The sequence below is a fragment of the Suillus subalutaceus genome (genome assembly GCF_016647625.1).
Source record: "Suillus subalutaceus strain FC151 chromosome Unknown DFJ58scaffold_19, whole genome shotgun sequence".
Taxonomy (NCBI): Eukaryota; Fungi; Basidiomycota; class Agaricomycetes; order Boletales; family Suillaceae; genus Suillus; species Suillus subalutaceus.
Window position 1 is genome coordinate 123,398 of NW_024540268.1, and position 16,009 is coordinate 139,406.

The window sequence follows — 16,009 nt, forward strand, 5'->3', positions numbered from 1 at the left end:
GTCTGAATGATATTGGGGCATCGTCAAGCAGAACTTCATCAGCAGAAAACGCAACAGTATGTAATAACTGTGCGACAAGGGTATAATAATCAATTTTAAGAAGGCGAAAATTGTTGACGATGATGGGCAAAAAAATGTCCAAATGAAATTGGTCTGAAAGTGGCCTGATTTCACCTGCAGGTCAGCTGCTGCTGAGTCTGTAGTTCAGCGTCACGTCTGCAAGCTCCTTTGGAATACAATCAAACGATCAAAATTGGCGTCAAGAGTGAAATGAGAGTCGTGAGGTATGATACGGTCTAAGGGAGACAATGAGATTATATGCTATAGAATATTCAACAATCAAGTTCCCAAATTTGTTGCAAGTAGCCCAAGGTGACACCAAACCACAGAATCAAAGCCAATCCACCCCTCCAGATCATCGCCCGCACGTTCCTCTTGAAAACAGCGTCTAAAAATGGGGCGAACGTGCAAGCCCCCGCAAGAAACATCCAGTAGTTCACTGAATTAACTTCTAGGAAAAGTCCAAGCCCACCTGGAGAAGATATCAAAAGAGTAAGTGCGGACCCTCATGCAAATCAAAGAGTATACGTACAGCTCGCCAAGCAAGCCCAAGACAAAGCGAGACAAATGTCCGACATGCGAGAGAGAGCGAGGGTAATCAGAATCTTCATCTTGCGCGGTTTCTAGGTCTCACGTCAATGAAAGCTCACTACGCACTAGAAAATCGCCTACATGGGCCCAAATCTCTTGCATCTCCATCTGCATCGCGATCAGGGCGAAGAATACTCGGCAAAATAATATCGGGATCAACAAATATGACGAGAGTAGCATCAGATCTCCGTAGGTTTCTTTGGATGAATGGTCCACGGTTGAGATACTAGCCTCTATTCTCGAGATGCATAACCAATACACGACGACGGGGCGGAAGGTCTATGTGAGAAAGCAGAGGCGTCAGTCTTGCAAGATAGAATGCGAATTAACGGTGAAACTCACGCAGATGCGATGCAAGGTCTCCAAGTCCATGAAATAGATCTATGTGAGAAAGCAGAGGCGTCAGTCTTGCAAGATAGAATAGGAAAACAGTGAACCCACGCAGGCGCGCTTCAAGATCTGAAATTGCATGACATGCTGACACCAGCATCCCTCGTGGTGCAGTTCCTTCCACCAGTCCCCCATGACCTTATACCAGCCAGCCTCGTGGCTCACATCCAGCCACAATTCCTCGAGATCTGGTTTTCCGAGAGTGACCAAGCAAAGTTGCGTGAAGCAAAACCGAGCGAAGGGGTGGGATGGCGGCCGCCAGTCGTCAGGAAGATCTAGTAGCTGGCTTTCTATCTTTTCATAAGGTGTGTAGGCTCCTGTTTTCATCGGGTCTTTTGAGATGTCGCTGCCCGAATCGAACGAGGAACCTGAAATAATGTCTGTATTGGACATGATTTGAGGTAACTTTAGAGACGACCTAGAGGGTGCGGGATTGTGAGAGGATATCAGCGGGGGCAGCGGGAGACCTACCTCGATGTTGCAGATCAAAGTGTTGAGATTCGAAGGAGGCGGGACGGTATGCAGAGTGTATTGCCTAAATACAAAAAAGGAAATGAGTATGGAAGAGTGACGTAGTTGAAATTTCTGGTCGCAAGCTTCTATGTCGTGTGCCATGATCTTCCAGGAGCGTGCATGACAACCGCAGGTTGCATATAATCTGGGCCGACAAGTTAGGTCTAAAGGTGGAAACGAAAGAATCAACTGTTTGGGAGCATCCAGAAGTCTCAGTTAGCCGAACGCCCAAAGCAGCGAACACGCACCTTGGCTACAAATATGATCGCCTCCAATGACACTGCTATGTCCAGCACGAAAAGTAGAAACGGTAATACAGCGTGACAGCCCGCGACCGAACGACCATTCACCTAGATGGCATGGTGCTTCCGGGACGAGTGCGAGTCAAGTCGTTGCGACAAGGAAACCTCATCGGCAGAAAGCCAACTTGAGGGAGTAGCGCCACTAGTCCATGTTATTCTCGATCTTACAAAGTCATTGATACAGGTGATATGGGTGTTTATCATTCGAAGTAGTCGACAAAAACCTGAAAAACAACGAACCATCCTGCAATGACACTCTTGAATCCCGCTCAAGTATCTGCAACAAGTCTATTACAGCTCTTGCAGATATCGCCCAAGTCGCATTTATCTCGGACAGGGAGAAGTGAAACTGTCAAAAATAGGTAGTTAAAGCATCTGTTGAGTAGACGCGGCAGTATCTTGACTCTAGGACGGGTGTAGATTCAGCTCTGAGTCAGAATCCGAGTATGCCATCACGCAGGGACACAGCCTTAGTATAAAGTAGACCCCGCGCATTCGACACCACATGATCGTCGAAGTCACTTCAAAAGCATCCAGAGATATGATGAACGAAGGTGATGTAGAAGTTGTAAGGAGAAGTTGTCCAGGCTCGATGGGTTAGAGCTTCCACACATGAAAGAGTAGACTCGACGAAGGAAAAAGACGAAGTACAGGTCCGATAGGTTGGAGCTTCCGAGTAATCGAGTCATATTCGACACTACCACATGGAAAGCACCAACCAACCGGAATAGGTCCGTGGGTGAACGGGGAAGAGGAGAATCATGCTAACTGTAGAGGATTTGATACTGTTCATCCATAATTAACTGGTCAACCGACGTTTCGTGGTGGGATGTAGGTCATGAAAAAGATACACAGTCGTGAGTCAGTGATGCAGGCACACCATATGTGTCACGCTGCCCCAAAAAATTATGTAAAACAGCTACGCCTCTGATCCACGTGCCTGACAACTTTAAGTTGTCTCTTGACCACCATCCCTGTCCTCCGCTCAGAAATGGCTACGCTTCAAGAACGCTTGGCAGCAGTGGCCAATATTGGATCATGCAAATATTCGTTAATTTGCCACGGGGTTTATCCTTCCTGCGACCTCCTGCGACCCGCTGGCTCAATTTAATTTGTATTTGACTATCACCGACTTCGTGCGCCTTGCGTGCGGATTTCCAAGGTGATGTATTTCGTCACCATTATCAGGGCTGTATGCTCGGTGCAAAACATTATCCGAGTATAGTTGCAGCGCTAACAAGAACGAGTATAAATTCAACACGGTTGAGTTGAAAAGGCCTCAAACGATCGCCTCCTCAGGTTGCAGTGAGTGGCACTCTTACGCCACACTATGCGCATTTCATTGAACTAACATATAGCAGCTCTTTCAAGACTTTGTCACAGTAGCTTCGCGCACATTGCACAATCAGACTTTGTCAGTTTGTGGTTTCCTCAGACGGTCACATCATAGGCTGAAGCATAGCTATGCCAGATATCATGAAGCTCGTTCAAATCATTTACCTCACAATCCTTGCCGCTGTAAGTGCTGCTGCCAGTGCCACTGGGGTGAGGTCAGTATCGCCACCTCAAGAATCCTGGGCGTGCTACGGCAGCCCAGACATCGCGTGCACCTCTCACCCAATTTCGAACTGTCCGATAGGGCTGGTGTCTTACCGTGTGACCTGGACGTGTTGGTCGTGCTGTTACAGTGTTACTTAGGCTCGTAACCAGCCTGGCGTATACTACCACAGAAGATTGTGTCATAGCAACTTCGCTGCACAATTAAACTCTCCGTCCCGCTTCCAGTGCCACTGTGGTGAAGGCAGCAGCTCCTCCTTGACTATCCTGCCGAGGTCCGTGCTCCTCTCAAAGTCCGAACTGCTCGGCAGGGACGACGCCTGACCTTTTGCCCCCCATGTGCTCGGTGTGCTGTTACATCACGAGTGAGTTGAACCTCAGGTTAACTTGGTCATTTTTGTTCTCAGTACATCTCAGGGATATACCTTATGTTTCTGAGACGAGGCGTGAAGGTGAATTCTATTTCATGGACAGACTATCACATAAAACGGAGGTTTTGGCGCAATGGCTGGGCCTAGTTAAGATGGAGCTCTGAGGATCGATCTATACACTGCAAAAATGTTGTCAGTAGGTTTCGAACCGACTGCAAGAGAAACAGATTTTTATTCTGTTGTGGTAACCACTTGGTTAAGACCGGTTAAGATGAGCCTCCGAGGAATCCATCCATGAGTGAATGTCAAAGTGTGTTCCAATAGAAAAAAACCTTGTCGTCGGCAGGTTTCGAGCTTGCGCAAGTCCGGCGGAAACATATTTCGATTATGTTGTGGTAACCACTTTGGCCAGGGAAAGTTGAAATGAACCTCCGAGGAAATGTCCATCAGTGAATCTTCAAGGCGTGTTCTGAGAGAAAAAAATCTCGTCGCCAGGTTTTGAACCTGCACAGGGAGACAGATTTCGATTCTGTGACAGTAACCACTTTGGCCAAGGCGAAGTTGAGATGGACCTCTGAGGAACTGTCCATCAGTGAATCTTCAAGGCGTGTTCGGATAGAAACATCCTCGTGGGCAGGTTTTGAACCTGGACTGGTAGCGTCAGTTCAAGAGACAGATTGCGATTCCGTTGTAGTAACCACTTTGGCCAGGACGAAGTTGAGATGAGCCTCTGAGGAACTGTCCATCAGTGAATCTTCAATTCAGATGGAAAAAAAAAACTCAATGGCAGATTTTGAACCTGCACTGGTACAGTCCAAGACACAGATTTTGATTATGTTGCAGTGACCACTTCAGTGAGGGCGAAGTTGCTCCGAGGAATCGGGCATGTTCCGATAGAAGAAAAACCATGTTGTTTGGCAGGTTTCGAACCTGCGTAGTCCAAGAGAAACAGATGTCGATTCCGTTGAGGTAACCACTTTGGCGAGGACGAAGTTGAGATGAACCTCCGAGGAACTGTCCATGAGTGAATCTTCAAGGCGTGTTCCGATATAACAAACCCTGTTGTTAGGCAGGTTTCGAACCCGCGAAGTAAAAGAGAAACAAATTTTGATTCTATTGTGTTAACCACTTGGGCCAGGAAGCTTCCTGACCAAGCTTAGACAAGCCTCCGAAGAATTGTCCATGTCGACAGGTTTCGAATCCACACCACAAGAGAGCAGATTTCTAATCTGTTCTGGTGCCAAATGGTTAGCTTAGCATGACTACTCAAGATGGGCCTTGAAAAATCCATCCATGAGTGAATGTTCAAGGTGTGGTAAAAGGAAAAGATTGTTTGTCCTGTCACGTTTGGCTTAGCTGCTTAGCAAATCTGGTCAAGATAGACTGACTCATTCGGTTACGAGTCGAAAAACATCATGCTTTGACAGTGAAATCACATAGGATTAGTAGTCATGACTCATTTACCAAAAATGAAATAAAAAGACTAGTTTGCGTTTGGTTCGATGGACACAAAACATGCCAGGAATAAGCGAGTCGGGGGCTGGCGCCAGTGCCGTCACGATATGACACTCTAGGACGGGTGTAGATCCAGCTCTGAGTCAGACTCCGAATATGCCATCACGTAGGGACACAGCCTTAGTCTAAAGCACACCCAGCACATTCGACACCACATGATCGTCGAAGTCACTTTAAAAGCACCCAGAGATAGGATGAACGAAGGTGATGCATGTGTAGCTCCTGAACGATACTTGTGCAATCTGCGATGTCAGGCCTCGCATAGGCACTTCGGGGCACATCATGCCTAGGATGAGCACGAGTTCTCCATACTACAGAATAGTAATTAGAGTGGCACAGCAGAAGTGTGGTGTTGGTATGGGAACTCACGCATGGAAGAGTCGATGGAGAAGTTGTAAAGAGACGTTGTCCAGGCTCGATGGGTTAGAGCTTCCACACATGAAAGAGTAGATTCGACGAAGGAAAATATTGTAGAGAGAGGTTGCACAGGTCCGATGGGTTGGAGCTTCCGAGTAATCGAGTCACATTCGACACTACCACATGGAAAGCACCAACCAACCGGAATAGGTCCGTGGGTGAACGGGGAAGCATACAAGCAGGCGATAAACAAGTGGCGAGATTAGCGCTGAGAGAATCATGCTAACTGTGGAGGATTTGATACTCGACCTATGTTTCGTGGTGGGATGTGTACATTGTGAAATGAGCCTAGCTAGTCATGATAAGTCCAAAGAAAAACATATGTACACGGTTGACGAGAGTCACGAGAGGCAGCCTCAAAAATTATGTAAAACAGCTACGCCTCTGACCCACGTGACTGACAAGCTCTAACAACTTCAAGTTGTTTCTTGACCACCATCCCTGTCCTCCGCTCAGAAACGACTACGCTTCAAGAACGCTTAGAAGCAGTGGCCAATATTGGATCATGCAAATATTCGTTAATTTGCCACGGGGTTTATCCTTCCTGCGACCTCCTGCGACCCGCTGGCTCAATTGAGCTTGTATTTGACTATCACCGACTTCGTGCGCCTTGCGTGCGGATTTCCAAGGTGATGTATTTCATCACCATTATCAGAGCTGCATGCTCGGTATAAAACATTATCCTAGTATAGTTGCAGCGCTAACAAGAACAAGTATAAATTCAACACGATTAAGTTGAAATGGCCTCAGATGATCGCCTCCTCAGGTCGCAATGAGTGGCACTCTTACGCCACACTATGCGCATTTCATTGAACTAACATATAGCAGCTCTTTCAAGACTTTGTCACAGTAGCTTCGCGCACATTGCACAATCAGACTTTGTCAGTTTGTGGTTTCCTCAGACGGTCACATCATAGGCTGAAGCATAGCTATGCCAGATATCATGAAGCTCGTTCAAATCATTTACCTCACAATCCTTGTCGCTGCAAGTGCCACTTGGATGAGGGCAGTGGCATCACCTCAAGAATCCACAGCGTGCCTAGCTGACCCAAACCTGTGCGCCCCTCACCCAATTTCGAACTGTCCGACAGGGACGGCATCTCTCCGTCTGGCCTGGACGTGCTGGTCATGCTGTTACCCTGCCAATTAGGCTCGTGACCAGCCTGGCGTATACTACCATGGATGCTCGAGTGGCGTAGCCAGGGGCTGGTCGATCTCGGAGAGGGGAGGTACGGAGCTTGAAAATTCTCAGTTGCCGATTGTGCTGGCGGCACTCGATACTCATTTACCTCTGCCATCGTAACCGCGGCGAGCCGCCAGTCCCCGACTCTAGCCTGCCTTTTTCTTCTCTCTTTCTCACGACAAGTCGTCATGATTGGTTCAACTCACAATTTATATTCAGAGCGCGAACGACGCTTGTAGCTCTACCCTCCTCACTTAATAATCGACATCCTGTTCTCTCACTTGTCTTTCACTCTGCCTTACTTGGTGTTTCCCCCTTTTTTGTTCGTTGCACAGCAGATAACGCCGTTGTAATTCACCTGCTCGAGACTCTATTAATTTTTAGAGACCGATGTATACAATCCAGTCCTGGCCAGCTGTCGAGTTCAGCACGAGAATCGCTTGAGCATGGTGGGTCTGTATCATATGTGCACAATGTAAATCACTGTCGACAAAGTGACATTTTACTGATGCCAACCAAGCGCGAGAGGAAATCCAAGGCAGTAAAGACCTCGACCTTCAGTCCGTTACAAGCGCCAGGTCGCCGTTTCCGTCACTATGTAGATCGGCGAGAAAGAACTGCCGCTCCTGCTTCAGGACGCGCTCGTTCGTACCCTTTTTTCTTTCTGTTGCTATCCATTGCTCTGTCGTTCCGAGGAACGAATCCCACCGCACGCACGCACCAGCCACGTCAATTGCCTGACTTCAATACAATACCTCGTTCAAACTCTGATAACCTGTACTAGGTGGGAGACAATCAGTGTTATATCGGAAGATTCGGAGAACAGCCTGAGAATGTCTGAATATCCCTGAATGGCACAAAACATCTGAACCAAACAGCGGCGACGTTAACCTCAACTTGGCAAAGCATCAGCACTTATGGCTCGTGGTGGAAGAAGCCGAACATTGATATAGGATATGCCGTTCATCGGAAATGACCGTCACTCAACAACCCGTGGGTATAACTCCTGGAGACTATGTAAAAGCTGGGTGCACACGCACCGCTAAAATGCAAATACAAGCACCGAAATAATCCGTTGAACAATATTAAGACGGGGGAGCAAGGGTCAAGACACGTTACGACTACATCCACATCGATATACCAGGTTTCATTTGTTCCACTCAGCGCTTTCATTTGTTATTGGTACTGTGTAAGAGATACAAAAGAGAAGCACGTCATTACATACCGCTTTAAATCACCCGCCCAGAAACTACCTTAGCCATCAGTCTCAACTAAGTTATCAATATGGCTCAAACTGCCGCCATGGCTAAGAGAATACAGGGTAAGCGCTCAAGTGTTCAGTGCTAAATAGTAAAAGGAGCGGCTCGGAAGCAGAACCATGCGAGCGCCTCGAAAGCAGGTGCACGCTTCTATTTTTTTTCCAATTCCACAAGTAGATGAGTGAAATGGGGTCTGATCAATAACATGAAAGTAGCTATAAACCTACATTACCGCGTGACTTACTTTTGAATTGAGATGTAACGGCGACAAAAAAGTTCCAAGCTGTCGTATTCGTGTCTGACCAGAAGTCACTATTTCGGCCTGTTACGAATGAGCGAATGACCGAGTATCGCCCTCCAGGCATAATCGTTCTACCAAGCCGAATTCTGTCTGAATGATGAACGTTCACTTTCGCGATGATATAAAAGCAAGTCATCTTCCTACCGCTCACCACATCTCAAAGAGGTTGATCGATCTTAGCAGATCATACCACCTCGCACAAACAATGCGTTTCTCCCCCCCCCCCCCCCCCCACCGTCATTGTTGCGTTGGCAGCAACTACAATGTCTATCAGGGCGTCAGAGACAACACTTTGCCCCGAAGACGGCGCGACTTTGAGTTACGATACGCTTGTTGAATGTTGCAATCCAAACATTCCGATCGTTGGTGATGTGAGTAGGAGCAGTTTTGTTTGCATCAAAATTTTCACCTGATTACTCACCCATTGCTAATATCAGCGTAAATACTGCCATGATACCATCAAGAGAGCAGGCAGATTTGCACCTAGAGATGCACTGATGGGTCTGTACAATCGGTCAAGATCGAAGAACAGTGGTGGAGTGGGGCACAAGCGGTCAGAAGGAGACGATGAATGAGATAAAGTCGTCGACCTATAGTGCGGGGGCAGTGAGATAGTGGGCCACTAGACTCATCGCCAGTCCAGTCTGACTACGTCTTTGAGAGAGATGAATATATGGAGTTAGATGTGGTCGATCCTCATATGCTCGGAGTTTCAAATCATGCAGTTCGGAATCACGGTTGTACTACCAGATGTAGTACCTATTTTCGACGTCCATTCAACCTGAATCTAATGTATCTCGTCAAAATGAGTCCAACATCAGTTTTGTAAAGTCACCTAGCGGAGCTTATGTTCATGTTTGCTTCAGGCCCATTGCAAGTATCGAAGTCTTTCAACGGACTGCTTTCCCCTTGTCTTCCCTGCGCCACTAAAACCAATGTGGAATAAACTTCGTCCAAGCTACCGTGCAGTATATGCTAGAAGGCAGTGATTGGAGGCTCAGCATCACAAGGACAATTACAATGACGCACGCAGCATTATATGCAGCAAATATCAGGATCCTTGTTTCATGATGCCCTACATTGGGCGCCCACACGACATACCCAACTTTATCCAGAAACTCGGATAGTGGAACACGTGCTATCCCAAGGGACGCCGCATGCGTTCTGCGTGTCTCTAAAACAAATAGTTCCAGCCCAGCCAATGTATCCCTCCAAACACCATCCCACTGAAGCACGATGTTAGCACGATATCCATCACAGCCACCTAGAGATGGAACACGACAAAAACGGGCAGCACGAGGGAAAATGAATACCACGATGCCATAAGAGTGAGAAAGGAATCGCTTCTTTCACCACAAGCCATATGGAATGCAGGTCAGTCCAGCTTAGGGTACCGCACGGGTAACACCGAGGGTCGGAAAGTTGACAACCCGCACCCGCACCCGCCAACACCGTACCCTTCACGGGTACGGGTACACACCGACCCGTCAATGTCGCGGTTTATGGAAAACACCGCGGTGTCTCTGAACACCGCGGGTACATTACCAAGAAGAGTGTATTAAGTATTAACAACAATGAAATAAAATAGTACTACTTTTCCTTGTCATTCTCCTCTGCTTCGACTTCATTTCGCTTCCGTTTTTGAGTCCTGACAGCGGCTAAAAGGTCCTCCATCACCAGAAGATCACTTCTGCCCCACGCTCTTGAGAGCCTCTGTATCATTGTATAATCAGATATTTGCAAAAATCAATGGAAAGAAACATACCAAGATCTGCAGAAGGATCGGGATCAGGCTCGAATGCACCTGCCGTTGATTTGTTATCGTCAGTGGCAAGTGAATCAGTACTTGATCGCGTAAGATCAACGGTGTCTGTGGGGCTCGATCGAGAAGACCGAGACACAAATGACTGCTTGACCTTCTTCAAGGGGCGGGCCAGAGCCTTAGCACCCTTTGCAACAGCCTTTTGAGTGACCTGGCCTTCTCGGAGATGGACGACGAGATAGACTTAGATGATGAGTGTGACTGGGTAGACGAAGCATCAGATGCCTTCTTTGTGAGCTTAGTTTTCATGGGGAGACGACTCAGTGGACTTACTGGTCTCGAGTTTTTGCCTTGGCTTTATGGTAGTGACTCGAGCTTCTCTGCAACGAAGTGTCAGCTCAATAAATTGCTAGAATGATTCACGGGGGTACAAAAGACATGACAGAAATCAGTATAGCATTCACTTGTGATCCTCAAGCTCTCAGAGGAAGGAAAAACAGAGAATCAAACACGGTGTTCAATGGCTGTCGCGCGCCTGGTTCCCGATTTGGTATATTATACCCGCCCAAACACCGTCAACCCGCGGTGAATGGCCACGGTATGCTCAAGGGTACGACTATCCTACTCCGTACCCGTACCCTCCAAACCCGTCAGCATAGAACCGCGGTGTCACCCGTACCCGTGCGTTTCCCTAGTCCAGCTACAGCAAGAGTCTCATCGGAAGGTTCTGGACGTAACAGATGACAAGCTAGACGACAAACCATGTAAGTTGAAGAAGGGCGATGCCTTCCGATAGTCCATCACCCTTACTTCGATCTTCTATTTCTGCCTCCGCGATGACAGGCATGTCAATGGATCCCTCACAAACAAACTGCAGGAGTTCATCGAGGGTGAGGGTGGCGATGAGACGCCCCGGGAAGATGACTGTGATGAACAGACGAGAGGTGATAACAAGTCTGCCCTCATCCATACCCGGAGTGTTCAGATTAAAGAATATCCCACAAGGTTCTGGTGTTACTGCTGGATAGAGAGTTGCCGCGGCACTGAGTATGGATACATATATCGCTGAGACCTGGCAGTGAAAAACGGGGTGTATAGAAAGACAGCGTATGGTAGGATAACCACCGTGAAGTTAAGGGCATGCTAAGTACGTCTGTCCATTCTGCTCTCTTTTGAATTCGGGTGCGGCCACGTGTATCAATTCGTGAAAACTGTAACTCGAGCGCTTATCATCCAAGTGAGGAACTCCATGTGTACACCAAATCGCTGCTATTTTACCTAACGGCGCCGGGAATACACAAAGAGCTCAAGCATGAAAGAACCAAGGTAGTCTGGTTGCCGTTGCCTGTGATTGAGTTGGTTCAAATGGTCGAGATGGAAGAAAAGAAGTTACCGGCAACGCCCGAAACTTCTCCAACTTAGACTTACGTAACACTGCAATTGGTTCTCTTCTCCCCCTGGTTCCATACCATCAAGGTCGATGCTTTCGCCCATGTTCATACTGGATTGTCGCGTTTCTGAATCTCCTTACACGGTTCGCTGCATACGATTCAGCATGCCGATGGCTTTCAAGTTGGATTGCCTCCCCGATTAGCATTTTGCCGATTGTTATCCAGGGTGTGGACATTTGCTAGAGCCTAGAGGTGAATCTGGTAAGATACTGGATGTCTCTTCAATACTGGGGCTTGTACGTTCGCCCCGTTCCTGGACGATAATCGATGATCGGCTTTCATCTAGAATTTGTGGTTCTTTTGGCGTTGTCTTGGGTTACTCGCAATGCAATTGTGATGACCATTCAAGTTACTTAGCTGGATCTCTTCAGTGTCGCCGTGCATGTATGTCCCGCTCCCATGTCAAACTTTTACATCATTTTTGCGCGCCTTGACACAGGGCTTCTTACCATCGAGTCTAGAGTGAAAGAGAGACTGACATTTCTTGTGGGGGTTGCACTGTCGCCCTGCTCCGAGTCTTGGACGCGATTTTCTGGTAGGTCTTGCGGCGATACCTTCGAGTGCGTGTGTATACTGTTAGTCCCCATTATAATCATCTCTCGCGATACTGACTTCCACTAGAGAATTACGAACTTTGTATTGATATACCACACGCGGCTTCGCTGTCGTCCTGGACTCGTCCGCCATGGTACTTCCTGATTCGCTTGGAGCAGATTTAGACTTATGGCTTTGATTGGAAACGAAAGTTTTCAGCGCGTGAGCACAGACCCAGATAAGATCTTGACTCTTGACTAGGACTCTTGAGTTGCCTCGCTGACGGGGTGCATTACGTGAGTCTGATTTCTGCGAATGTCGCCGTCTTCTGTTTCACGTAGTGCATCTCCTTCGGAAATTCCAATCCCTAGATCGCCGAATTTCTTAGATCGTGGTCTTCTGTTGACCAGACACATCACACACGGGAATCTTGCTCGTGTTTCTTTGCTCTCCCACGATTCATCTCGCCTGCGCGGGAACACGTAGCCCCTAGGCATACCACAAAACCTTGGCACTGAGTACTGAAGTTCTAGTTCCATGTTTCATCCGCCGACAGGTATTTTTAGGGGCCCGGTCCTCATGTCCATCCTATCGCTGAAACGTGTTGTACATGATTCTGATTATGTATGTCCCCTTTCCTTATCATTTAGAAGGATTCTAACGATATATGCGCAGAATTTTCAGTACTACATACTAGTCAACATTGCTCCTTTGCTCTCCCTCCTCAAGTCTTCCAAGTTCAGGCATTTGAGCAGGGTGCATTACATAGACGACAATTCAACCACGCCCGCAAAATTAGCTTCCTTCTTTCTATTGGACTGGGTGTAAGGCGGCGATTAGTCCAAATCCACGACTCAACTCAACTCGCATAGACGTTACAATAAGCTTAATTAACAATTCGTCGTAAAGAGTATTTGAATAAAAGAACGAATGTGTGTGTATGATAATATCAAGGAGGAACGAAAACGGAGAATGAAGGGAGTGAGTATGTATGTATGTAAAGTGATAAACGTATGAAACTGTTTGGAACCTATGTAAGAGTATGTATAACTTGTGATGAACGTTCATGCATGCAAAATACCATGCGATGTCAAGGCTACGTGTACAAAACCATAGTAGGCTGAGCTCCAGATATGATGAACAACAACAACAAAATAAGATAATCTTCGGATTCCGGCCGCTTGAGGTGAGGAACAAAGAACAAAGGAAAAGAAAGGAAAGAAAGGCAACGCATGATTATACAAGCGCCATCGACACAGAGTGTCAACGTTTCCGTTTCCCACTGATAACGGCTTCCCCATCCACCACCATCGCCACTCCTCCCATCCCGCTCTCGATACCCATCCCCTCCGTACTCCCATTGCCGCTCCCACTCCCGCTGCCATTCCCACCCCTCACAAACACCCCCACATCTACATCTCCCTCATCTGAATCGACATCGATATCTATCAGATCCATCATCTCTTCGTCGATATCTGCGTCGTCATGGGGTGAATGGGATTGGGCGGTTGGGCACGGGTGTGATTGACATTGTGGATTTGGGTTTGGCTGTTGTTGTGATTGAGGATGAACGATATGCCCCGCAGTCCGTATCCTAGCGCGCGTACCCCTCGCATCGCCCTCCACCTCTGTCTCAGCTCCATCTCTCACCATCGGAGGGGCCAGCTTATCCTTCTCCCCTCCCCCCTCTTCTTCGTCGTCTTCCTCAGGCGATGAAATGACTTCGATTTCAGCTTCTGGTTCAAGCTCGGCGTCGACTTCGACGTCTTCGTCGAGATCTGCGAATGTGCGACAGAGGGGACAGCTGAATGCGGAGGTGTGGGCTTCGAGGAGGGGGCGGATGCATTTGTAGTGGAAGGCGTGGCTGCATGGGGCTATGAAAAGGGCTTGGCGGATTGTGACTGCGAATAGGCCTGTGTGTTATATTAGCATGTGAAATAGCATGCGATAGCACGGGGAGATAAGGAAGGGAGGGAAGGAGGGGATAGACGTACAGATACAACAATCGGGGATGTTAGTCTTTGGCATTCGTTTCTTCCCATGGGTGATGGCGTTTGGTGGTTGGGTGTGGGGGTCTGCGGAGAGGGAGCGAAGTTGTGAGAGGGCGTTTGTGCTAGAACGCATATCAACTTCGACTCAGATACATGAATCAATGGAGGAAAACGCACTTGAAAGCATTTGGAGCAGCCTGCCATTCCCTGCCTACCTCGATCCTAATCTTTACGGACTTGTAGATATCCTCGGTGCCTCCTTGATAATCGACGCCCAGCTGAACGATATCGCCATCTTTAAGTTGATGGGGTTTACTCTCCGAGCCCGCAGGACTAAGTCGTAGATGATTGAGGAAAGTCCCGGAAGAAGATTTCGTATCTTTGATATAGAATTTGCCGTTGTCAGCCCATATCTCAGCATGGGCGCGAGAGACGACTTTGCTCTTGAAAGCGAGTTTGTTAGTGTTTAGGGCGTTTACTGCTGCGAGACCGATTCCTGAGCGATCTGTGAAGCGGCCGATGCGGAGGGGGGTGTCGTTATCCTTGAGGTCACGGGTTATGGGTTCAAAGCGGAGCGTGCGGCGGGAGTCGAGGTGGGGGACCAGGCGGATACGATGGGTTTGGTTGCTGTTGTTATTGGAGAATGTGGTTGCACGGAGGAGAGGTTGGGCGGCGGGCATGGTGGATGAAGCGGGTTGGTTGTTGACGGTACCAGCTGACCGCCTGCGGCGCAGTATGTTTGAAATTGGACCAAGGTTCGTATTATTTGATGATATGTTTATTGAAGGTGCAAAACTTCGTCGTCTTAAGTTTGTTGGCGGGACTGTTGGAGAGGGAGGTGAATCTGGTTGTGATTGTTGTTGTGGGTGTGAAGTAGAAGTTCCTCTTGGGCGTCGAAGAAAGGATCCTAAAATGGTCACTGTGGACCGTTGCGGTGCAACAGTTGGAGAATCATTTAGAACCAGACCAGTCGTTGTCGTCGATGTCTCTGTCACTATCGCTGCTTCCATCCTCCTCGTCGTTAAAAATGATGATGAGAGTTGTGAGCAGTGCGGTGTGCTGCCGTCGCTTGTTCGATCGATTATTTTTCTAAGCCTGATGGAGGCACTGCGAGCGGCGCCGTAGTTCAAGGCACTTGTCCGTTTACGGTTAATATGAACTGACAAGGTCCGCTTGACCGATCACTGCTCGTAGCTAAGAACGATCCAAACATCGTACTAGAGGTAGCTAGTACCGTACGTCGACTTACACTGATTGATCTATCACTGCGCATGGCCTTCCTTGGTACAGGAATAGCTTACAGCGTTGTTCCAAACAGTTGATTCAACTCAACTGAGCCAATTCAGACCCCGCCCACTTATGTAAAATTACATTGGACTTAAATAGTGCGTGCCTCTCTTCGGTACTACCTTCCGTTGCTTAGAGATCCCTCTCTACATCGTTCTCAATATTTTCTTATTCGATCATCCGTGTTCGTCTCAAGCATATACGATATGATGATCTGATTCTTTATCGATGCGAGCACTCTCATTTCGAACAGTCTTTCAAACAAAGAATGTCCCGACGCGATACCTGCGCGTTCATAGCCTGCAGGATGTCTAGCAACAAATTTGATTCTATAGATCCTTACAGATCGCAAACTTCATTCTCCTAACGCTGTACCTCCGATGTCAGGAATCGCCTATTCATCGAGGTTGCAGCGTCGTCTCCTTCTAAGCTCACTTGATGAGATCCTCGCAGTTGGCACCGCTGCTTCTCTAGGTTCGCTCTTCAAAGCCTTTCTCTAGGTTCGCGTTTTGCCATGGTTCATAA

At 47.9% G+C, this 16,009-nt stretch overlaps 3 protein-coding genes across 3 annotated transcripts; all 3 read right to left on the reverse strand.

Moving 5' to 3' along the window:
• Window positions 1-295: 295 nt before the first annotated feature.
• On the reverse strand, window positions 296-1,744 carry DFJ58DRAFT_164641 (uncharacterized protein). The gene is made up of 6 exons (XM_041378972.1): window positions 1,513-1,744; window positions 1,093-1,459; window positions 994-1,032; window positions 733-930; window positions 593-683; window positions 296-532 (listed from the first exon to the last, which is right to left on the reverse strand). The coding sequence occupies exons 2-6, from the start codon at window positions 1,432-1,434 to the stop codon at window positions 333-335; spliced, it is 870 nt and encodes a 289-aa protein (XP_041247403.1). The 5' UTR covers window positions 1,435-1,459; window positions 1,513-1,744; the 3' UTR covers window positions 296-332.
• Window positions 1,745-10,824: 9,080 nt separating this feature from the next.
• Window positions 10,825-11,414, reverse strand: DFJ58DRAFT_164711 (uncharacterized protein). Its single transcript, XM_041378973.1, has 3 exons — window positions 11,347-11,414; window positions 10,983-11,293; window positions 10,825-10,921 (listed from the first exon to the last, which is right to left on the reverse strand). The coding sequence occupies exons 2-3, from the start codon at window positions 11,189-11,191 to the stop codon at window positions 10,891-10,893; spliced, it is 240 nt and encodes a 79-aa protein (XP_041247404.1). The 5' UTR covers window positions 11,192-11,293; window positions 11,347-11,414; the 3' UTR covers window positions 10,825-10,890.
• A 1,622-nt stretch (window positions 11,415-13,036) lies between these two features.
• Window positions 13,037-15,364, reverse strand: DFJ58DRAFT_911940 (SMAD/FHA domain-containing protein). Its single transcript, XM_041395251.1, has 3 exons — window positions 14,375-15,364; window positions 14,201-14,319; window positions 13,037-14,119 (listed from the first exon to the last, which is right to left on the reverse strand). The coding sequence occupies exons 1-3, from the start codon at window positions 15,205-15,207 to the stop codon at window positions 13,470-13,472; spliced, it is 1,602 nt and encodes a 533-aa protein (XP_041247405.1). The 5' UTR covers window positions 15,208-15,364; the 3' UTR covers window positions 13,037-13,469.
• Window positions 15,365-16,009: the final 645 nt, after the last annotated feature.

Excerpts from the sequence above, each read along its gene's own strand:
- DFJ58DRAFT_164641 (XM_041378972.1), bottom strand. The coding sequence starts at position 1,434 with ATGTCCAATACAGACATTATTTCAGGTTCCTCGTTCGATTCGGGCAGC. Across the intron at positions 931-993 it reads AGACCTTGCATCGCATCTGC|ACCTTCCGCCCCGTCGTCGT; the intron begins GTGAGTTTCACC and ends TTTCTCACATAG. Across the intron at positions 684-732 it reads TGCAAGAGATTTGGGCCCAT|AAACCGCGCAAGATGAAGAT; the intron begins GTAGGCGATTTT and ends CGTGAGACCTAG.
- DFJ58DRAFT_164711 (XM_041378973.1), bottom strand. The coding sequence starts at position 11,191 with ATGGATGAGGGCAGACTTGTTATCACCTCTCGTCTGTTCATCACAGTC. Across the intron at positions 10,922-10,982 it reads GCCCTTCTTCAACTTACATG|CTGGACTAGGGAAACGCACG; the intron begins GTTTGTCGTCTA and ends CTCTTGCTGTAG.
- DFJ58DRAFT_911940 (XM_041395251.1), bottom strand. The coding sequence starts at position 15,207 with ATGGAAGCAGCGATAGTGACAGAGACATCGACGACAACGACTGGTCTG. Across the intron at positions 14,320-14,374 it reads GCTGCTCCAAATGCTTTCAA|CACAAACGCCCTCTCACAAC; the intron begins GTGCGTTTTCCT and ends TATGCGTTCTAG. Across the intron at positions 14,120-14,200 it reads CATCCCCGATTGTTGTATCT|GCCTATTCGCAGTCACAATC; the intron begins GTACGTCTATCC and ends TATAACACACAG.